At 40.2% G+C, this 23657-nt stretch overlaps 1 protein-coding gene across 1 annotated transcript; it reads right to left on the bottom strand.

Annotated features, from left to right (window-relative positions):
- Positions 1-2039: 2039 nt before the first annotated feature.
- Positions 2040-8517, bottom strand: STMP1 (short transmembrane mitochondrial protein 1). The gene is made up of 3 exons (XM_026037111.1): positions 8456-8517; positions 5569-5622; positions 2040-3737 (listed from the first exon to the last, which is right to left on the bottom strand). Exons 1-3 carry the CDS (start codon positions 8468-8470, stop codon positions 3657-3659), a joined length of 150 nt encoding a protein of 49 aa, XP_025892896.1. The 5' UTR covers positions 8471-8517; the 3' UTR covers positions 2040-3656.
- Positions 8518-23657: the final 15140 nt, after the last annotated feature.

Here is a 23657-nt window from a genome sequence, read left to right as displayed (position 1 = left end):
CATGCTGTAGGTGATCCTGCATGTGCTGGAAGGTTGGACTAGATATCTCTAAAGGCCCCTTCCAACCTTAAAGATCATGTGATTCTATGATTGTTTCTTTTCTTGGGCTTTAGTCACGAGTCTTTTTTACCGTGCACTCCTACTTCAGTCCTTTTCACTTCATGCTCATCCACCACCATCACCAAGCAGCCCTGTTTTGGCTACAAATTGCTCTCCTAAAACCTATTTCTTGTCTCAGCTTCAGCTTTCATCAGGCCTTGCTATGCTTGTCACACAAAGCAGCCAGGAGACGTGAACATGGGATATTCTTATTTGCAAGACATGTAGCTGATGTGCCAGCAGCTTTAGGAAGATCAAGCAATATTTGCAAATCAAACCCAACAGCCACCTGCACTCTTTGGTACATCAGTACGCAAATGGACATCACTTGGTGCTGTGTTGCACATCCAAAGCAAAAATCCTTTCCTGCAGTAATATTTCTATGAATTTCTCATAGACTGATATAGAGAAATCTGGAGCAAACTCCAGCAAGGAGTTTCCCCAGCCACCTTCCCGTCCGTATCGGTGCATGTTTCGATGTCCACAGGCGCTGGTGCTCATCACCGCCACGTTCCTGTACCAGCCCTTTTCTGTATTAGCTCAGCACATGCACAACAGCCAAATTCTGCCTTAGATAAATATATACGACCCCTTTCATTTCATCAAAGACTTAAGAAAGTACATGAGTGTTTAACAGCAGAATTTGGGATTCAAAAAGAATTATTATAATGCAGCTGCAAGAGAGAATATTAGCTGCAAGAGAGACTGCTCTTAGAGACAGGCAAACTGCACAGGTCATCGTGTACCAGCAATGGATGCTGATTTTTTTTTATTTTTTATTTATTTTTTATTTTTATTTTTGAAATGGGAGTAAATTTCAAGGAGAGAAAAAAAAGTGGGAAACTTTCACTGGTAATTTGTAACATGCTGTCACCAGATTTCAGGTATGTCTATACTAATGACCAAATTACTAAGGACCAAAACCGAAGTATTTCCTTCAGAAGGGAAACAAGCCTGATATCAAATTAAGAGATTTCATAAATACTTTGAACATTTAGCATACAGATCACACATTTAAAACAAAAATTCTCTTTTTTTTTTTAAATCAGCCTAAGATTTTATCTTTAAGGCTCCTAACCGAAAACTACTATCACATTAACTAGCAGCAGTATACTATTTTATCTAACAGTTTTATTTTAGAATAGAATTTAGAATAGAGTCCTATAAGGGTTACTTTTTTCATATAAAACCAGCATAATTTCACTAAAATAGGCTGAGGTGACTTATACTGAGGAATTTTTCACTCTGTAGCTGATGGAGTAATATTTTATTCCTCAGGAGAAAAAAAAGCAGAGGATGGTAGCTTTTTTTTTTTTAATATTTGCATAGAGTTTTTTTTATTCTGACTTGTAAAAAATGTGAATTTAGTGGAATTTAAAACAGTCCCTTATTTTTTTGATCCATTGATCAGTATTTTACTTCCGTGTTGCATCTTCAGACTCTCAGTTTCCTGAGAAAGCCTCTACTCAGTGCAAAGTACGGCTGTATAATTCCTGTTTTTCACAGAATAGGCTTCAGCATTTGGGCTCAGAGCGAGACCATTTGGGGGAGCCTGGGGAAGGGGTCAGTTTGCACAACAAACTTCCTTCAAGTTCCTTAAGGCAATCTGCAAAGTAAAAAAGAACATATGCAGCATCACATCCTTAGTAATTGCCCTCAGGCCGAATGATCTCGTTTAGTTATTTTTCACAAGGATCATCTCCATAATAGAAGCTTGCCAAAACTCTCAGGAAACAGAAAAAAAGTAAAATAGCACTGTGACAAATATGTCACCTGAGTCAGGAAAACAGTAAGAAGGTTACTGACAAAATTACTCTTTCAGTCAGGGATCTACAGGGATGGAAGTATTTAGTCCTTATTTTCCAGGTATATTAAAGACCAAAACAAAAGTTGAGTTTGTTATCTGTTTTATTTTTCAAGAAAGGAAATTTGACTGTCTGTGATTAATGCATATTTCAGGTAAAAAGGCAAATATCATCTACATCCATTTTATCTCAGTATAAATTCAATAATAAGGGCTTTGTATTGGGTCCTTGTGAGTCCTGTGGATAGCAGACACTACTGAGCAGTGTAACAAATAGAACCAAGTATCTACTTTCTGTCCCTGTGAGGCAAAAATAAAAAAAGCTAAACTAGAAATTTGTCTCTGTGGCATATAATACTGTTTACACCTTAACATACACCATCACTTCCTAATATTCAGAAGTGTCTCACATATAGCAGATAGAGCAGAGATTTCTTTCTCTCATATGAAGAAAGGTAGAGAGCTGGACTGGTTTAACCTTGTAAAGAAAACACTTGTGTTTAGGGGGTTATCCCTATGTATAAATACCTGACGGAGGGAGGGAGGGGAAGAGTAAAGAAGACGGACTACAAGATGCATTTCAGTGGTATCCAGTGAAAGGATCAGACACAAATGGCACAAACCAAAATACAGGAAACTCTGTTTGACCACATTAAAACTCTTTACTGTGAGGATGATTGGACACTGTTATAGGTTGCTCACAGAGGCTGCAGAGAGGCTCCAATCTTGGAGATACCAAAGCGTGACAGGACGTGGCCCCGAGCAACCTGCTGTAGCTGAATCTGCCTGAACACGGACTCTGGATCAGAGACATCTGGAGGCCCCTTCCAGCCTCGGTGGTTCTGTGGTATAAAAGGCCACCACTGAGTATTTATTTTAGCAAAGTTCTCCAAGTGCCAAAACTTCCCTCTAGACCCCTCTTCCTTATTTGAGCTCCGCAGGCTGGTGAGCTAATAATTAGCTTTGCTGTCTAGCATTTTGTGTATATTCAGTACTAACCCTTGACAAATTTAATTAAAGATGTCCACAAGAGCCTTAGGATAGGATGAATTGGTGTTTTCCATTACAAGGTAACAGTTTTATGCCCGTCTAAATATTTTAACACTCTCTTAGTAGTTCAGGTATTTCCTTTCTTCCCTTCTTCAAACCTTCAGCTCTCAGGACATGGCAAGAAAGAATCCACACTAGAAAACATATACAAGTGCATTCATCCTAAGAGCTTTTAGAAAAGAAAGGTAGATTACATCCAGCTGGTGATTTCAGCTGTCTCCATGGGATTTTTAATATGGGCACAACTGAACAGTACTCATGGCAAGTGGGAAATCACAGAAAGGACAGTGAAGCTGTTCAAGAAATGACAAGAAAGCCCTCAAAGTTACCTCTTAATGCATTTAATTTATTTTGCCACGTTCCAAGACTATGGTACTAGTGTGAGGTATGGATAGTTACAGGATTTACACTATTCTCCAGTTGGATCAAGTAAAAACGATTTACAAAATATTAGGAAAAACAATAACAAAAAATATAAACGATATTTTTTTCCAGTCGCATACAATCTGCAAATCCAAAATACTGACACCTCTTAAAATCAGTCCTAGGAAAAGTTCATGATTGCTCTTTGAAAACATGGATATTCCAGTTCTAGGAGGAGAACATGCAGGAACCTCCCATGCCAAACTGCTACTTGACCTTTGCTGCCTGAAGGGTAAACTGCATCCATGATGCTTGCACAGAGGTGACCTAGGTAACACTGTTAGGACTTGTCACTGGGAGGTTTCTTCTTGGCTTCCACATCCTTCTTAAAGTCTTCAAGCTTCTTGGCAATGTTAGGAATCTTTAATGAAAAAAAAACCAAATCAGCAAACAAAAAAATAAAGATACATGAACTGATGAGCTTCAGCATGCAAGATGCTTCCAGGATCTGTTACCTTGCACAAATGTTAAAAACAGAGTAACACTAAGAAAACAGCAGAGGAAAGAACCTCACAGGAGGTTTGGGGAAACACTTTGGTCTAGGCAGATGTTTAAGACTAAGTCAAGTCACTGTTGCCAGGATCACAAGTGAGGAAAACTCATGACTCCCAGATAAAACCGGGAAGTGGTAGCACTGGATTTTATAAGCTACCTGATTAAATGACAGGGAAAAAAATCGCAAGTTCTCATTGGTATTTGTGAAGAAAATCATGGAATTCTTATGGTCAGGTGCACCTCACCTGATAGCAAAAGGAAAGTAAATTCAAAAGATGAGTAAATCCAAAAGACTGCAGTCCTCTGATGGGAGGGTTTGATATTGATAGTATAGGAAATACCAGAAGTTTCTTCTGACCCCTTCCCAAGGAAAAGGGAAACTTTTCTTCTTTTGAGAAAGTGAAATTAAGAACCTAGCCTATGACATATCTCACATTCAAATTAAACCAAGAGAAGTCCACTGCTGTGAACAGAATTCTTCATGTACTTATAGTTAAGCCTATAGTTGAAGAAGTAGGACCTAACTATGGTAATTCATCTTAAATAACATTTCATCTTTGATACCAAGAATGAAAATACCAGGTTCATACTGCAGTCCAGTACTACACTACTAGAGAAACATTTCCTCCAAATCAAAGACAGAAGTCCCCCTCTTGTGGCAGTACGTTATTAGTGCTACTACTACACATGCATTGACACACCTGAAGAGGTTTGTACAATTATATTTTCATAACTTTTACACTCTTGGAAACAGACAATAGAACTACTGTTAATCCTGTTGCTGGAGTGACTAGACAAGAGGCATCACAGAAGTTCACAAGTGTGCAAGGAGGAAAAATACGAAATCTACCATCAAGAAGACTTTAATGCCCAAGATGAGAGGTGAGGATAACAAAAATAGTATTTGAGATAAAGCTGCACTGACATTTTTTAATTTTATTTATACTACCCTAAATTAAAAAATGACAGAAAGAAGTGTATGCTATGTTTCACTAACTTGCCAAGCCTGTAAACAGCTAAGTGGCACTGCTCTGGGATTTGGATTTCTGTGACACTACAGAACTTACAAACTTGCATAGAAGACAGCTTCAAAGCATCAGAGTCAACTCTAGCTCTCACTAGAAAAAGTCTCAGTCCAAAAAGAAAAGATTGCAGGTCAATATAATGTTCCCAGCAGGCAGCAGAGACTGAGTTCTCCCATTGCAGTGGCAAAACTCGTTTTTATCACTGGTACAGTAGCCAGAAATTTCAGATGCCTTGAAAGGTTTTTAACTAGCAAATGGATGTTCTTACCATCCATTTGGGTATCACTGTAAGCAGACAGGATATGGGAATTAACAAATCAATATTTTAATGATGGTGCAATCCATGGACAGCTGCCAGAAAAACTCCACTTTTCCTCTATCTTTCTCTACAACTTTTTTACTCACGGACTGCACTATGTAGAAGCTTGGTTACACTATTGCACTCCAAGACTGCAGTATCAGTTGAAGACCCAAGTTGAAGACCGTTACTGCAGAGGCAAGTACAGTAAATAAAAAAAGTCAAACACGTAAAGGTTTGGGCTTTCAACTGTAACTAAAGTTAGTACAATTTTAACTAAATCCAAAAAAGACTAACTCGATTCTGACTAAGGAAAAACAGCCTTGCATTTTCATTCAGATTAAGTTCAGTTCCCAAATTACAAGGATACTTACATCATAATTCTGAGCTAGATACATTCCAACCACATTGCCAAGAGTGAAGCCAACCTAAAAAGGAATAAAAAAATAGTTAACATTTTCACCAAAAGCATTCTGATTAAAGCTGAATAATTAAGGAGCAAGTCATGGGAAAACTCAGGAGTTTCAACCCTAGTTATACTTGATTTTGCACCTTTTCTCCTAAAGAGCGATACATTTTGCTTTACACCATGATGAAGACCTTACCATCATTTCCAAAATACAACACAGTTGTGGTTTCAGTATTATCTCCAAATATTTAGATGAGGCCATGATCATCTTTGCCTGCTTAGAGAAATTCTTGTCTTAAGAGAATTTCTTAGAGAAATTCTTCAAGTGTCATGCTGCTTTGGGAGCAAAAGAAATTCCTCTTTTCAAGGACAAGTGATGTGATTTTTACTCAGCAGTTCCCCAAAACCCTAAATCTTATTTTTACCATTATGTTCTTGAGTACAAAATGAAACTATGAGGCAATGAGCAAATGAGCTATGCAAAATCATTCAACTGTTTTAGAAGGGGAGAATACAAACACTATGCCTTCATTCATTTTCCTGGACAAATCACTCCATACAGTAGCCAAGGCCAATTCTAAGAAAACTGTGGTCACTTATGGTAAAGTAAGAATATTTTATTTAAAAAGTAAATAAATAAAAATCACTGTCCACAATAAGAACTTTGCAACTAGACATCTTTTGCTTGCCTAAAGCAGAACAGCTCACCCTTTCAGTGACTCAGACTCCATGAGTATCACTGGTTAATGTGTTCATCTGATAATTATAGAAAATACATATTGGTTGAACTCTGCCACAGGACTGCAACTGCAAGCAGTGGGGAACTCGCTTGCAAAGACAGATCAACTCCTTGTTTACCAGTGGTTTTCTAGGCTTTCCCCCCCCTCCCCGGATAAATTCCATTTCCAAAGAAAGGATAACTTCTTACACAGCAACGTTACAAACCTTAGTGTGTACAGGCAGCGGGCTAACACTAGCGCTCCCTTTGAATACACCCCTTTATGGAGAAGTCTAGGACTCTGTTCAAGTTCAGCTGACAATTCAAGAAGACAGAAAAATCTCACTGCTTAGATCTCAATTATTTAGATAACAGAAAATATACTCAATTAAAATGTGCAAGTTAATTATGGAAAACAAGGGCTGATGGGAGTTCAGGCTTTTTCAATTGCTACTTAGCATTTCAAGATCCATTTTAACATAAGTGTTTAACTCTGGACAGCAAAAAATACAAGGTTTGCAAGATTATCCCTTTATCTCTCTGCTGCAGCCCAAACAAGGGAGAGCAAGAGTCTACACCCAAAGGCAAAGAACACCCAGACTCAATAAGCCCTTTTTACAACTCTGAGATATTAAACAAGTAGTCTTAATTAAGTGATTTCATGTCATAATTGTAACCAAATTCTACTTAGGTGCAAGCCACTGAGTTGAGAAATTCATGGAAACTTTGACAGTGACTAAGCGTTTTCAGTGGCACAGAAGGAGATTATAAAAGCTACAGAAGAGACTGAGACTTCGACATTCATTTATTATTGCATTTTAAGCTGGGATAACAAAGTGGGATTTAATTACTAATTTTACAAAAATATGGAAGTCTCTTCCAACTTACAATAGCCCATCTCACCTGTCTGCTTGCCAACATTTAATATGAAATATTGGCTAGCTAACTTATTTTCCCCTCAACAAAAAATGTAGATTATAGGCGAGCACATACTGCTTGTACGTGCAAGTCGATTGAAAAATGGGAGACTGATGCCATGCTTTGCTAGAACACAAAGCAGGATCATTTCTGTCAGGTAATTTACTTCACATATCATTATTTAATTAGAGCAGCCAGGCATCTAACTTCAAAGATCCAGATGAGTAAGTTTATGGGAAAATACAAAAAGTAAAAATGAGAAAAAGTATAAAAACCTTTCCCATACTAATTTTCAGCACAATGGTTGGCAAAGAGATTTCAAGGGGTTTATTAAAGGCAGTAATGAAACATTATTACTTGTCTTAACTTATATCTACACCTATACATATATACATATACACAGACACATGTGTGTTTATATATATAATATATATATTTTTCTGATCTCGGGTGAAAAATTTTACAGGTGTGGAAAACAGAAAAGGCTGAATCCATGACTCTTACAAAAGGAGGCAGGCACACTGAATTTATATTTATTAGGCAAGGTGATGAGGGCGTTAGCCTGAACAATTAAGATACACTGAGTTTTAAAGACACATTAAGGGAAGAACCTGGAGGGAGGGGGAAAAAAAAAAAAAAAAAAAAAAAAAAGGCAGAAACTTCCTATTTTCAGAGTACTCAAAAGATGACTTTTCCTGCCACGAGTAGAACCACACAGCAGTAGAACCACACAACAAGGTAGCTGCTGAGGGCTGAAGACACCCTTAAAGGAAAATCAGATACAAAAGCCGCGAGGCAGAAGGCAGCACACGGCGCCGGGCGCCCATGACGGGTGCGGCCGCGCTCTCGACGCCGGCGGGCCCGGCCTCCCGCGGCTTCGCACACCGGGATGCTCCACGCACGGGGCCGGCTGCGCTTCCCCTCAGCAGCGGGGGAACCAGCGGGGCGAGTCACGCCACAGCAGGCGGCCAGGGGCGAGCCCCGCGCGGCCGCGGCAGCCGCCGTGCCCGGGGGCGCCGAGGCTCGCGTGGCAGCGCGCTGGGCAGAGCCCGCTCCGCAGCCGCCTCGCAGCCTCCGGCCCAGCCGGAGCGCGGGGGGTCGGAGGCGGCCATTTCAGGGGGGCTGGTGGCCGCCGAGTGTCGGGGCACGAAGCGGGGGGCCGCCATGACGCCGCCTCAGCCCGCCGCGAAATGGCGGCGGTCGCGCGGAGCCTTACCAAGAACTGCAGCATGGCGCCTGCCTGCTTCCCTGCCGGCCTCACGGGGAAGGCGGGCGGCGGCGGCAGCGGCTCCTCTTCCGGATCCCGGTCCGCCCTCGCGGCCGCGGCGCTGGATGGCAGGCGGCCAGGACGGCCCTCCCTTAGCGCCGCCCGCCCAAGGCAGCCGGGCGGTGCCGCTGCCGCCGCTGCCTGCGGAGGCTGTTAGCGAAGGGCTGTGGTCGGGGAGGGAGCTGAATAAATAAATAAATAAATAATAATGAAAATGGATGTGAAAGGCCTGCGTGTATAGCAGCATAGCTGGGAGAGCCATGGAGATGATCCTCTGCCTGTCTGCAGCACCCACTAGACTGTGTCTAGCACATGGCGCCCAGTCTTGGCCTCACAGCATGGGAAGGAGCAGGACAAAGCAGAACAGGCACAGCTGAGGACCATGGACAAGGTGGGAGCTGGAGCAGCTTCCCTCTGGAGCAAGGAGAGGCTGGGGAAGAGGCAGTTGCAGGGGCACCCATATCATAGAATCATTATGGATGGAAAAGACCTTCAAGATCATCGAGTCCAACTGTAAACCCATGATCACCATGTCCCTGATGCCTGCTAAGTGATGTCCCTAACAGCCTCCTCATCTACAAGTTTCTTGAACAGCGACATGGGTGGTGACTTGACCACCTCCCTGGGCAGCCTGTTCCAAGGCTTCACCTCTATTGCTATATAGAAATTATTCCTAAAGTCTAATTTGAACCTCCCCTGGCGCAACTTGAGGCCATCTCCTCTTGTCCTATTTTTGGTAGTTATTCTGGAGAAGAGATCGACCCCTGCCTCACTGCAACCTCATTTCAGGTAGTTGTAGAGAGCGATAAGGTCTCCCCTGAGCGTCTTCCAGACCAAATAATCCCAGTTCCCCCAGCCCCTTCATCAGCTTCTTTGCCCTTTGGACACACTCCAGCACCTCCATGTCCTTCTTGTAGTGAAAGTCCCAAAACTGAGCACAGTATTTGAGATGCGGCCTCACCAAAGCCAAGTACAGGGGGAGTACCCTACCTGTAAGCATATAGCCAGCCCCACACAACTGCGTACTGTGGGAGGGTGAGAGACAATGGGCAGGAGTCAAAACAAGAAAGCAAGAGCGGTTCTGGGTGGATATAAGGACAAGCTTTCACTAGACCTTCAAGCAATGTCACAGGTTGCCCAGAGAGTTTAGAACTCTTGGAGGTTTTCAAATGCAGCTATGTAAAACTCTAGGGAGTGATCTGAGCTGACCCTGCCTGAAAAAGGATGTTGGACCAGTGATGTCCTGTCCAACCCAAATTACCCAATGATCCTACAACAGCTTTTAATGAGCCCAAATTACCCAATGATCCTATGACAGCTTTTAATGAGCCCATCTTCCTTTTTTTTTTTTTTTTTTTTTTTTTTTTTTTTTTTAATCAATGCAATTAAGAAAAATGAAGAGCAGCTGTCCTTTATGACTGAGTTTAATTTCTTGTAATGACTGCACTCAATTAAGAGATTTCGGTATCAGTTAGAGACATTAATTGTTCCTGTTGCAAGTCAATAAAGTCTCCCCGCTCTTGCAATATTTTAGGGATTTTCACATCCCTTTTCAAGATGAAAAAAAGCCATGGCTGTTATGGACTTTCAAGCAACTCTATCCTGAGACCAAGTTTAACTCAAATGTGAGCATCAGTTCCTAGGTAGATTTAAAAACTCCATCGAATTGGAATATATACAGAAGGGGCTACTTGCCCCTCGCAGGGCTGCTTGGTGCTATAAAGGAAGATCTTGTATCCATCCTATGAAAGGGAATAGATGGAGATACTAAATGATTTTTTTTTTTTTTTTTTTTTTAAATGGTCATGGATACTGTAGCAAGGAGCTACTGTGGCAGAAGTAAAGAATAAGTTACCTGTTAGCACTCCTGACTACCAAAAAACTCTATACTGTTGTGATAAAGACACACAGGTAAAAGAGTTTGAACAACTTTCAGTGCTTGCAAAACAAAAAGAAAAATCAGTTGCAGAACAGCTGTAGAAGAAAACCAAGGAGTGTAATGTGCTAGCTGATCATTTGTTTGAAAGCAAGAAACAGATACAACAGTAGCATGAACAAGTGCAATCATTCCTTGTTCAGCTGAAGGATATTAGAGGTAAAGAAATAAAGAAGAAATGTCAAATAATAAGTTATCTGAATGTGGTACCCTAATGCAAGAGCCCAGCCATAGTGAGGAAAAGAATTTATTACTGGAGAAACAAATTTGAAGTATAACTTTGGATTTTGAAGCTAAGAGCAGATCTCTAGAAGAAAAAAATCCTTGAGAATGATTCATTATGTAAGGAAAAGGAAGAGAGTAAACTTTGTATTTTAGAGTTGCAGGATGAAATTAAAAATCTGAAAAAGTGGAAGAAAGCACAGGGTTAAAAAATCAGTTACTGAGCAAAGAAATAGATGTGCTCAAGCAGGAAAAAGAAGACCTTTCATGTCTATTGAGTGAAAAGTCACATGAATGTGATGTTCTTCAGTCTTAGCTGGTACAGCACCAGTCAGAAATTATTTCTACTTTTTTCCTGCTGGAGCAGGGGGGTTGGACCAGATGATCTCTAGAGGTCCCTTCCAACCTCAGCCATTCTGTGATTCTGTGAGCTGGAAGCAGAACTGCGTTCTCCTACATTTTGGACTGGCACTGTTCTTCTTTGCCTCCCCGAGCCAAACCTAACATTTGAAGTGGCAGACAGAGCTCATTGATATGGCACAAGAGACAGGGTTGGGATTTCCTACTTTTCTATAAAGCATTTCTTGCCTACCTTCTAGAACGGTGCTCCCCAAAACATTAAAAACTACTTGATTCAGGAAACAGATGGAATCATGTGATAATGAATATTTTCTTATTGCTGGGGTCTTCTATATATGTATACAAGATCAGAGGCCTGAGGAAATTCTGGATTCTAGCCTAAGTATTTGTCAGGAAACAGAAGAAGAAGACAGATTCCCTTTTAATAGCAATAATACCTTCACAGTATTGCCACCAGGAGACAGGATCTTCCTGTTTTCTGCTCAATAAAATATGTTCTTATTGCACTCAGACTATAATGAGCATCTTTTAGACAGCCCTGGCTCAACAGTGGTGCACACAGTTTTCCTGCATGCTGTGATTTTCCTCTGTGACATTTAATGAGCAGGCAAAAATCTTTTTTTTTTTTTTTTTTTTTTTTTTTTTTTTTTACTTATAAAATTAATCAATTGCATTTACATCAACTAATGTCAAATAATTTTGAGACTATGGAGAATGGGTATGATGGATATTGTATGTTATAGGAAGAAGCTCAGTCTGGTTTTAACAGTTATAAATGTGACTATGAGGAAGGAAAGGAAAGGAAAGGAAAGGAAAGGAAAGGAAAGGAAAGGAAAGGAAAGGAAAGGAAAGGAAAGGAAAGGAAAGGAAAGGAAAGGAAAGGANGGAAAGGAAAGGAAAGGAAAGGAAAGGAAAGGAAAGGAAAGGAAAGGAAAGGAAAGGAAAGGAAAGGAAAGGAAAGGAAAGGAAAGGAAAGGAAAATAGAGAAAAGGAAGGAAGGAAGGGAGGGAGGAAGGGAGGGAGGGAGGGAGGGAGGGACAAGGACAAACCTTCCCTTTTTTGCGCTTCCCCAAATTTGCCTTTACCTCTGACTAGAGAGTTGTGAACAGACAGTACTCATTGCAATCTTGGCACTGACTGTAACTTGGAGAGAGCATGTTTGTTTAATCTTGGAGAAGAGAAGGAATCAGGAGACAGGTAAGACCATTTCCCCAACATCACGGATGGTATTTTGGTCAACTTTCCCATACGGGTGGTAGGTGCCCATCATGTTGTGTGACACTAGTGTTGTCTGCCCTGCTCACTGATGGGTTGGTTACATGGCCTCCTGTGCATTTGTTTCTCATGTTTCATTCCCTACCTCTCCAGGCAGAGGATGACACAAGTCACAGCCCTTCTCAGGCTTAAGGCTGTCTCAGTCATCCTGCTTCTTTTAGGTGGCTGTTGTAGAGATTTTCCTGGAGATGACTCTTGTAGCTGCCAGCAGTTTCCATAGATACTGGTAATAGTGATGTGCAGGATTAGGAGGGCATGAGGAGCAGCAGTCAGTATAGAGGTACACTGAGCTGCTGTGATACATATGGGACTCCATACAGCCGACTACTGCAGGGAAATGGGGAGTCACCGAGACCTATAGAATCACAGAATGCTTAAGGTTGGAAGGGACCTCAGAGGTCATCTAGTCCAACCCCCCTGCTCATGCAGGGACACACAGAGCACGTGGCACAGGGCTGCATCCAAGCGGGTTTTAAAGGTCTCCAAAGAAGGAGACTCCACAACCTCTCTGGGCAGCCTGTGCCAGGGCTCTGGCACCCTCACAGTGAAGAAATGTTTCCTTAAGTTCCTGTGGAACTTTTGGTGCTTCAGCTTGTGGCTGTGTCATCTAGAGTTGATTTGCAGTATCTTCTATCTCCTTCTACCTGAGGTATGTAGGTACATGTACATGTACCTACATGTACATACATTATATGAAAGGGAGTCTTATATGTAGGAAAATAGTTGGCCCACATCCATAAGCGGCAGTATCTGCAATGTAAATAAGCGTGTGAGAGTCATGGAGCAGAAGTGAGATCCTGGGAACTATTGCAGGTGTTCAAAAAAAAAAAAAAAAAAAAAAAAACTGAAATGCTGAATTTTGAGTGAGTTCTTGAATCAGTTGCAGACAAGACGGGCTGACAGCCTGATAGCTTTGTATAATACATGAGCACAGACGAAGTATAATGACCACAGTAATACCCATAGATATAGTGAGCAATATCTGACTTTTAGAAAAGCCCCTTGCAAATGAGAAACATGAGGAGCAAACTGCTTAAAATGAGAAGGTTGGAAAAGCCATCTTTTAAAGTGAGATGCACAGAAATGTATCATTTAAAATACATCTGCTGCTGGATAAGACATTCTCATTGTTATCTACTTTACTCAGGTGCTCTATGGGTATAGTTTAGTGCACAAGAGACCCAGAAATCTTGTTTGTCGGGACGTACTGGCTACTGTACTCTCAATTGCTAAATTATATTTACAAGTGCATTTGTATGTATTTAACATAGTTTTTTACATGCATGCACTTGCACGTATAATCCAAACTATGGAATGTTTGAGAATCCCTTTCCTAGAAGGGCAGTAATTAATTTATTAAAAAAAAAAAAAAAGAAAATAGCTAATTTAGCACATGCCAGGACAAGACAGTTTTGTATGATAGGCTCAAAAGCAAAAGTATGCTATGCCGTGATATTATGAGAAATTCTAACAAAATATTTTATATTCATTGATTGATGTCCCAGACTGAAAGGCTGCTGTCTCCACCAATATCTGACCCAATCTGTGGTCAAACAGTGGTCATGTCACTCCTCCTTCCAATTCGTTTTCACTCTACAGTCAGTAAATATTACACCATCTGACCTGAAAGCAGTTACAAGAAAGATTTGATGTGAATACTTGTGCTAATTGTATTTCAAGTGTTTGGGCCTTCATTTGAATACAGCACCGGCATTGATGATTTAGGTACAGTGAGGATGTGAGACAAGTTTGATAGAGATGAATAGCATTTTCACAGTTTAAGTGATATTGTGAGGGAAAATGGTAAGTTATGGGCCACGGAAGTCCTTTGTCGAATCTGAATATGATTTAGATATTACTATGTAGACCGATGATGAAAAAGAAAAGTATTCCTTATGTACTTTCACTGTAGCTTATACACAATGGTGTGTTTTGTAACTACAAAACGTTAACAAAGGTTTTAAACCTTAAAAAACTACCTAAATTGGAGAGTCTTCTAAATGACCATTCTTCACTTCCAATACACAGCTGAAGAAAGTGGAAATCAAATTTCCTTGTACTAGAACTTCTGTGAAATAAGCACCAGATGGAGCCAGACAACTATATGTTAAGATTTCTGCTTACATTTTGTTATGTTTAATTCTGAGATTTTGTTTTCGGTTCTGCCAGGTTTCACTGCTTTGGGAAATTATCTTTTATATGATCTGTGATGAGATTGTATGGGTCCTAAGGAATTCTAGTTATCCAGAGATTGTCTGGAAGTGTTAGACCATTTACTTTAAAAACAGCATTTTTTAGGGGGAAAAAAAAAAAGGAATTTACCTCATAACAGATGTGCTGAAGCCCAAATCATGTTAAGACTACACCTGAGTCTCCACCAAACCGAGTGAATGAATTCTCACGAACAGGAAACTAAAGTTTAATCCCAGTGAGTCCACACAGGACCCGTGCGCCCCAGGAAGATCTCTGAGCAGCTGGGGCCGAAGGGCAGCACGACTCCCAGGTGGGGCTGAGGGACATGTCTCAGTCCAAGGGGTGATTCAGCTACCTCGGAGGTAACTTTACAGAATTGTTTCTGCATTTTCTATTTAAAATAAAAATTGCTCCTTAGTCTGGTAACGTGATCTGGTTGTTAAATGCTGTATTTCAATCTGTGAACTCCAGAGCCTGAGACTTGGCCCTCTTTATAGCAACTGCAAGTTGCTCATTGCTCAAGGAGATGAAGAAATGCAAAAGGACTTGAGAAGTAGCTTGACTAAACCAAGGTACAAACTGTCTCTTCTTTATATCAAACTAGTAATAATCGGAGTCTTCTAAAACAAATACATAAATTTTAAAGAAATGCTTTGAATGGAGAAAAACAAAAGCTTTTTTCTTTTTTTTTTTTTCTCTTGTGGATACTTCAAGATGCATCTCCTGATCGGTTCTGCCATTCTACCCTGCTGTTGTCATTTAATTCTGCCTTCTCATAGCAATAAGAAAATAAAATTGCAAGCTCTATCCACTGATTTATGATATATCCTCAAATTATGCTACCTAGCCCTTAGCCCATCCCCCAGCTTATTCTATCTCACCTGGCTAATATCTGACTTTGTACCTCACTGGTTTTGTCTTTTTATCTTTTTCTGTGTAATGGACTTTACCATATCTCTCTCTTCCCATTACTTCTACACATACCTATGTATAGGTAACATATACTGATGGGACTCACTTAACTTTCAAGTGTTTCAGTGCAAGGACAGTCATGCGCTGTCACAGGTTGCCCACAGAGGTTCTGTTGCTTCCATTCTTGAAGATTTTCAAGACCTAACTGGGTAAAGCCTGGAGCAGCCTAATAGGAGCTCGGAGCTGCAACTTTGAACCAGAGGTTGGGCAAGAGGTCTCTTGAGGTCCATTCCAGCCAGAGTTCTCCTATCCTATCCTATCCTATCCTACCCTATCCTATCCTATCCTATCCTATCCTATCCTATCCTATCCTATCCTATCCTATCCTATGATTCAACTATGCATTTATTTTTCTGTTTAGATCCAGCTACTGCTTCATTTTAAGAGCGGAAACTGATTTTTCAATCTCACCAAAGCTTTCCTCTAAAAATCACTAAGTAACCCTTAGTGAAGTAACCCTAACTAACCCTAGTGAAGTAACTAAGTAACCCTTAGCAAAGTAGAAACTTCTCACCCCAATAAAATGCCCCCAAAAAAGAACACCCTCTCTCCCCACAAACTTGAAGACTGACAGCTTTGTGATATGCTACCAGGATCTGTAATTCAAGAAGAACTTTAGAGGCTGAGTCAAGCTGAACTCAGTACCCTTTAGCTTTGCCTGTTGGGCGATGAGCTGAGAAGGACAGTAGTATGAGAAAGGGCTTAATCCTTCTCTGATCAGAGAAGATTAATTGTATGAGCAGGTAATAAGTGTGTGTTATGATTTCCACTCTGTGGTGGGCCTGCAGAAGGCAGGAGTACCGTTGAGATTTAGGTCTTAAGTTTCAGGCAATAGCTGCTCAGCAGCAGCGGGAGCTCCTGGTTCGGCTGCTTTAGAGACAATTGTCAGAACGGCATCAGGTGCGAGACAGTGCAAAAACAATCCCATAGCTCATAGGATGACAGCAATCACCAACACACCAATTTGCTGAAATTGCTTTTCAGAATAGCACAAGAGCTTTTTAACAATTCGAGTTCTACAGAATGCACAGGAAATTAAGAAACAAAACATTGTTTACAGCTGTGTTTGCTACTCTCTGCATCCTGAGGACACCAATAGGCTGTGCAACATCTACTGCCATTTCCTGAGCCCGTGAAGTTTGGCTGCCTGGGCTCAAGGGCAACTCTCATAGGTTGCATTTGTGACCTTGGGTTAGATTGCTGTGGAGAAGGCCAGGCAGAGCTGGGGGGCTCTGTGCCTTGGCTCAGGCACTACCCTACCTCTCCATTCCTCAGTCCTTAGTGGAGTGGTCTGGAGTTGTGCCAGCCTCCCATCTTGCAGGACTATGGCTGATCCTGCTCCCTGTCTCAAACCAGGACCTGGTCTGCAGGGGCTCTGCTGTGTGACCCCCAAGCTGGCACCCTCAGTGTCCGGGGTGCACCCTGCTGCCCTAGAAAGATGCCCTCCACTCCATGGTAGTTACCTTGTTCTGACTACCCAGAATGCAATAACTTCTTCTTAACACAAAAAATAAAATACCATTTTATTTTAAAAAGCTTGCCTGAGCAACCTTTGTCAAAGAAAAGTCAGTGAATTCAGAGCAGCTATTAAAAGCAGACATATGTGATACAATTAAAAGAATATAATTAGAATGTGCCTGGCACGATACCTGACTAACAACCTGTGATTTAAATGCAGCTCTGTCTTCTGGGTGTAACTTGGGAGGATGTTTATGGCATCACATGAATGTTGCTCTCACAGGTGAATACTTCTCAATGTGATGTTCTTTATCACATCTGGTTCTCTGTCAGAAAAGACAATTTAAAATAGCTTTGGAGGTGAACTCAAGAACTTGCTGTTCTCTTTTGTGTGGAAGTGCTGCACATTTTAAAGACCCTATTAAATGGATATTTTAATTTGGCATAAATCTGTGCTTAGCCTGAAAAAGGCAGTCGTCACCCTGTCCTGCTTGGGCCAGCTGAAAACAGGTCCTATTTAAAAGCAACCTTTTTCTTTCCTACGTTAGCTCTTCACGTGGCTAAACAGTTGCTTGTGCCAGCAAGAGGCTGTAAAGTGTGGCCATCACTTTGGTGGCAACGTGGGCTTATCAATATAATTTCTAAAGTCCTCAAACCTGCTTTCTGCTGCTGAGGTGTTGCTGGTTTTCTTAAGTAAAACATCTTGGTCGTGTTATGTGGTAGCTGTAGAGATACAAGCTTTCTTACGTGTGTGTCCAGAATTATCCAAAGCAATGTACTGACATGAAGGTTATGGTGTTGTGTATAAGTAAAATCCTAATAAATGAATAATTGTATCGAGATTTCACAGCGATGATCAGTAGATGGTGCTGTTTTCCCAAGTAGGAACTTAAGTGTTTTCAAAGTATTAAAAATATTATCAGTCTCTTTCAATCATTTTATATTACAGTAAGATAATATATATTAAAAAAAAACACCTGATTTCTCACACTTTTTAACTTTCCAAAAAACCTGTTTTTTTCAATATATTTCATAACAGACAGAAAAAACCCGGTTTAACTCTGCAATTTCATTAAACTTGGTGGAATAATCTAATTAGGGTGTTGAACTTTGCCAAGGAGCTTTTCAGAAGGAGTGTGATTTTTTTGTCCAGCCTTTAATTAGCTCTTCACTTTCTATTATAAGGTTGTTTGTTTCTCCTTTAACCAAAAAAAAAAAAAAAAAAAAAAAAGCAAAAAGAAACAAACAAAAAGTATTATCTAATACTATCTGCTATTCTTCTCTTAGCCACTTCTTCCTTTGTTAAAATCATCTGAATGATAGTAAAGAGCAATAGGGTCAGAACAATGCTATTGTAAGGAGAGCCAGCCGTTGTCCTTATAGCAGCAATATCACAGAGAGGAGGTTTTTAAAGTGCTCTCAAAGTCCAAAAGACTGGATTGCAAACTCCTGTCCTGGCAAGACATCCATGTTTGCAATGGGAAAGGTTCAGGTGATTTCGCAGGGCAAGTTGCAGAACTCATGCCTTCACTAGACTGTGGCCCTAGATATTGAATCCATCTCTTATGCAAGAATATCAATAGTTAAGATCTTTACTGTGCCTGTTTGTATCTCTTTTTAGTATTCAATGGAAAAGAAAACCTGCACACATCACTTACTTGATAGTAGTTATTTGATATTCACTTTTTCTGATGATTATAATACTCACTGGCATGCAGTCAGAGTTCCAATGCTTCTGGTTACCAAGTTAACAACCATTTTTAAGCTGGTGCTTCCTGAATTTCCTTCAATGAATAAGACAACCGAGGTGCCTAATCTAGGAAGCACAAATTCCCAGAGCGCTCCTTGCTGGCTAAGCCTCTCCTGCTGCTGTTGGAGGCAGGATGCAGAGCCCCAAAGCCCTCCAACACAGCGAGTCCAGCCTCACATCTCTTGGATATGAGATTTGGGTAGTTTAAAGGAGCCTAAGGAGGATTTTTGCTAGTTAAAATAAAAATGACTTTGAATGCCTGTCTCAGGTCCTGATCTTAATTGTAGAAAGACTTGGGTGTTTATTATAACAGCTAATCTAATCACTAGACTATCAGAGAGATACTGTCTGAGGCTGGAAAAAAAAAAAAAAAAAAAGAAGGAAAAAGAAGGAAAATCTTCTCCAAGTAGAGAATTTGGGCATTTCTTAAATCTCAGGATTTAAGGAATAGTTTTTCCTGTTAGATTATAGTGTTTGATTGATCATCCTTATTTTTATCCTGTGGAGTCTTCAAAAGCAACCTAACTATAAGAAAAACTTGATCTCTTCTCTGTAACTTTCCATTGTGTGTCAGGTCCATTGTGACAGCTACCCTCATAGCATTAAAGATTTGTGAAAATTCTATGAAAATGATACAAGAAATCTGAAACTGATTTCATACAGAATTTCTCCTGCAATGATTTTTTTAAGTCTATCAATCATTCTTCTGACTATCCCAATGAAATTTTATAGGGAATATGTAAATGACTATGATTTCAGACAGTTAAATTCAAGAATACAATAGGATAGAAGATTCCAGATTAAACAAAAATATTTCTATTATTTTCTAGATGCATCAATGGAAGATCAACGCAGTGCTCTACATTAATCTAAAATATGTCATTTGTAGCAAGCATTTTAACCATGTTTTGGTGACCGAGCACTCCCAGAGACCCAACTAAATGTGAAGAACGAGATCTTTCATTTCTGCAGCATAATTTTTTAAGATAGTCTGACAAATATGTCTCTGTTAGATTTGAAAGCACTAAGGGTACATATATTGTAAACTCAGGGCAATGAAATGCAATAGAACTGCCAAATTATGAGCTGTCTTAGAAGCCTAATTCCAAATCATTAAAAACATTGGGCATTTATAGCCAATTTTACAAATGGGATGGCTGACTGTACCTTCTCCCTGTTAAGGTTTCAAGGAATAGCAGGCAGCTCTCATACTTTCTATGAACAAATATTGTTAAGCAAACTGTCATATAGCACACTGTTAAAATTACATGTCATATTCTTACACAATTATCATGTAAGTTTTATGCAATATTGTGTATATTTTACCATTGTATAAAAGTCTAAGTGAAATGAAATAGCATGTCTTGATGATTCCAAATGTGAAGATTTGGGAATTTTCACACCCAAGGAAACATTTTAAATATTTTTGCTTATTTGTTTCAGTTCGATCATCTGTTGATACTTAAAATCCGAAAGCTAAAGGAATGAATTAGCTAAGCGATGAAATCCTTTGCATATTTGAGTATGTGTCTGTGGGAGGCTGGATGTAGTTGTATTAAGAGCTTTGTGAAGTGCTGTTATATTGTACAGTGTGTGCTGGTTCTTGTAAATGCTTTATCATAATGTGCCTGACCTCTGCAAACTACTGTAGGCCAACATCGTAGTGCGTTTCCTGAATCTATTTTTCTCATTCATCACCAAAGAAAAAAAAAAAAAGAGAGACAAAAGTACCCTGGCTTCACTTAAAGAAAACTAGAAGTGGTCTTCAATAGCGTGTCAGATACTCTTAGTATCCTGCATGGTAATTTTTGCATATTGTTTAATCCTAGGTTTTGTTGATTTCATGCTACTGCTTTCAGTAGAGGGTGTGACCCCCATCGTGATAAGTTCTGCTGTTTTCTTTGTGAAGTTCCCTTAAGTATTCTGTTTACAAATGCTTTTTAGATATTTTATTACATGGAAGCAAAGGTTGTTCCGGAGATACAAAGTGCTTCTTAAGAAGCTTCTTAAGAAGCGTTTTAATACGACTAGTAGTCATGAACACTTTCACATTCATTCCTGTCTTCCTACTTAGGTCAAAGCAAAGAGGTTCTGGCAACATCCATTTTAGAGTGAGTATTAATAAACAATGTGATAGTTAATGAGGATGAGGGTATAGACATGAATACCAGGTACTGAATTCGTGATCCTGTTGCCTTAGTAACCAGTCACTCCCCACCGAGGGTTTAACTCAGCCCGAAAGACAATGTGAATTTAACCCTCAACTGTGGAGCAGCTTCCTTACATTACAGCAAATAGGAAGCTTCCCTAGAGTCTGAATAAAACTGCTGGAGGAAATGGTGCCTAATTTGTACCGTTCTATCAGGTCTTTGGCTCAGTTCACTGTTCTCCTGTTAAATACCCTAGGGACAGGACTCTTTCCTCTATCCTTTTTGTTAAAGAACCCCTTACACAACCCTGTACACTGAAAATCAGTTTATATCTTCTGTGAGAGCTTACAGGCAAACAAATATTTTTCTAAGAATCCCGAAGCTCCTTTTTGCTAGCAAAAACTAGCAAAAGGATTTAGCAAAGGCAAAGGCAAGATCCTTCTCCTCTGTCTGTCCCTTAATTACACTGAGTGGCTGACTTGCACGTAAAATCAACTTACTCGTCCTGAAGAAGGATGGCTGCATATAGCCCTCTTCCACTTCTTAGCACCTTGCTTCAGTGCAACCTTCAGCAAATACCAGCTGTCTGTAGAAGAACAGAAAACTGAAGGTGACAACTGGCAAGGAGCAAAGGCTTTCCTAGTGTTAGGGAAGACCCAAGAGTAATGCAGGGGTCCCTTTCTTCTTTCAACATTTTTGTATTGCACTTGTAAAACCTGCAATATTTTTCAGTTTATACTATAGTCTTTCCACTCATTCTCCTCTCAACAATCTGATTTCCAGGGAAAGACAATCCTAGGATGCAGCCCAGAAAGAATTGTGCCAAGTCTGTGAGTCTGCTGGCCCAGGGCTGTGATAAACACCATAGAACATCCTGTCCCTCAGAGCTGACAGATTAAGACAACTTAATGGTCCTTGCTCTGCACATAGGGTACCCAGGCAATTATCCTTGCGACTCATTCCAACAGCTTCCTCTTATTGCAGCGGTTCACATGAGCTGAAAAGCAAAGAGAATGGAATTGATGTAAGAAATAATAATAATAATTAAAAAAAAAAGCAGAAGTGTTAAGCTGGAGCCTTCTGTACTTCAGTATTTTTATATATTACCATCTGCGTCATATTTTAAAGATGCAGTTGTATAGACAGAATTAAAATCCTTTTCGCTCACATGTCTTCTTGCCCCACCTCCTAAAGACTTGGTATCAGGACAAATCACTGATGAATGTCACAGTAGCCACATTTACATTACAAATTGTTTTCTGCATTGCTCAGAGGTATGAAGAGGGGTGATCCCTAGGTGACATAGCTCTGCTGGCAGAAATCCCTGGAACACAAGAAGTGCCGTGGTTGTGTGCACAGTTTTACCGTACAAAGTACATCTGGTGAAGCTGTGTTCCTAATCAGAGCAGTTTGGATTATTGTGTCCATGCATCAGTGAAGCCTCACTAAACATACTGTCTTTTTATTTAAGTCATATCACATCTGCCTTTTTTTTTTTTTTTTCATCCTGGAATCCTGTTTTGCTGTTGCAAGAGTTTCATTTTCCTTCTGCCTAAAACACTCAGAAGAGCACAGCTGTGCAGTCCCATATGGCCCTGTTAAGTCCATTGACGTGCAGCAACATATAAAACAAGTTCATTTTGAATGGTCTGCTGAGTTGATAGACTGAACTCCAGGCAGCAACACTTAAGCACAGTCTTCAGAGAGCCTTGGGCCATCTTTATAGGGGAAAAGGTGCCTACTGAGAAAACCAGCATGCAAGCATAAATAAACACTCATATGACTCTGCAGAAGCAGCATTACACCAAAGACAAAAGTGAGGTTGAAAGGCCCTCTACGGCTCTAGTAATCCCTAATTTTTCAATATAAGATGTAGTTATTTTGCATTCAGCATTATGCATGATGTGAAAGCTTCAGGAGAAGCTGAGTGATTTGGAGACATCATCCTACTCCACCTAAAAGGAGAAGGCCCACAGACACAGAAGAAAAAGAAGAAAAAGTCTTACTTGCAGAAACTATTTTTTGTTGCTGTTGTTGATAAATTATCTTCAACTCCTATTCCAGTTAAGCGCTTCTTTTCTATCATTATCTCCATTCCCTCTGCCTTAGAACCCTGGAGAATTTCCTCTGACTTTTTCACTTTAGTGTTTTTATCTCCTTTGCTACCTTGAACAAGTTAAGGCCAAAACAGAACTCAAAAATCCTGAGAGGAGTCTCTGCTGAAAAAGCCCTGTTGAAGACTATGCAAAACAAGCCCATTTTCCCCTAGTGTTTGTGTGAACAAGCCCATTTTTTTCCTAGTATTTGTATAAGTTTCTTCAAATGAAGACAGCAAACTAAATGCAAAGTGCCTTTGCAATACCATCTTCCCTCTCATGGTGGCAAAGGATGTGATTTTTTTTTGTTCTTTTTATGATCCTTCAGTTCTTTTTCTTCAAGCAGGCCATGTGTCATAACTCAAAGAGAAAACAAAACAAAACAAAAAACTTCTGAGCATCCCACAGAGTTGCAGTCATTAGCACTGCAGTCTGACAAAGCCCTTCAATACACACTTTTAAGATGTGAGCTCAAAAGCTTGTTGCAATTAGGGGTAACTTCCCAGTAACCTATGAGTTAGTGAGGAGATAGGAGCAAGAAGATTGAATAGTTTCCTTTAGAAGGAGTGCAGTGCCTTTGTGTGTTTCCTTTAGGACACGAAAGGAAACAGGAACAGCTTAGGCGTGCTATGTCTTAGCCTCAAGTTTGCACCCTCTTCTTTGCACTGGTCTTAACTTCATTTGGCCCTGCAGTCAAATGGCTCAGGAACTAAAACCAATCTTTGATTTTGGGTTCGGT

Source organism: Nothoprocta perdicaria, unplaced genomic scaffold, assembly GCF_003342845.1.
Source record: "Nothoprocta perdicaria isolate Ctin4 unplaced genomic scaffold, notPer1 scaffold_190, whole genome shotgun sequence".
Taxonomy (NCBI): Eukaryota; Metazoa; Chordata; class Aves; order Tinamiformes; family Tinamidae; genus Nothoprocta; species Nothoprocta perdicaria.
The sequence above is the reverse complement of the archived record's forward strand: the minus strand, read 5'-3'. Positions and strand labels throughout refer to the sequence as shown.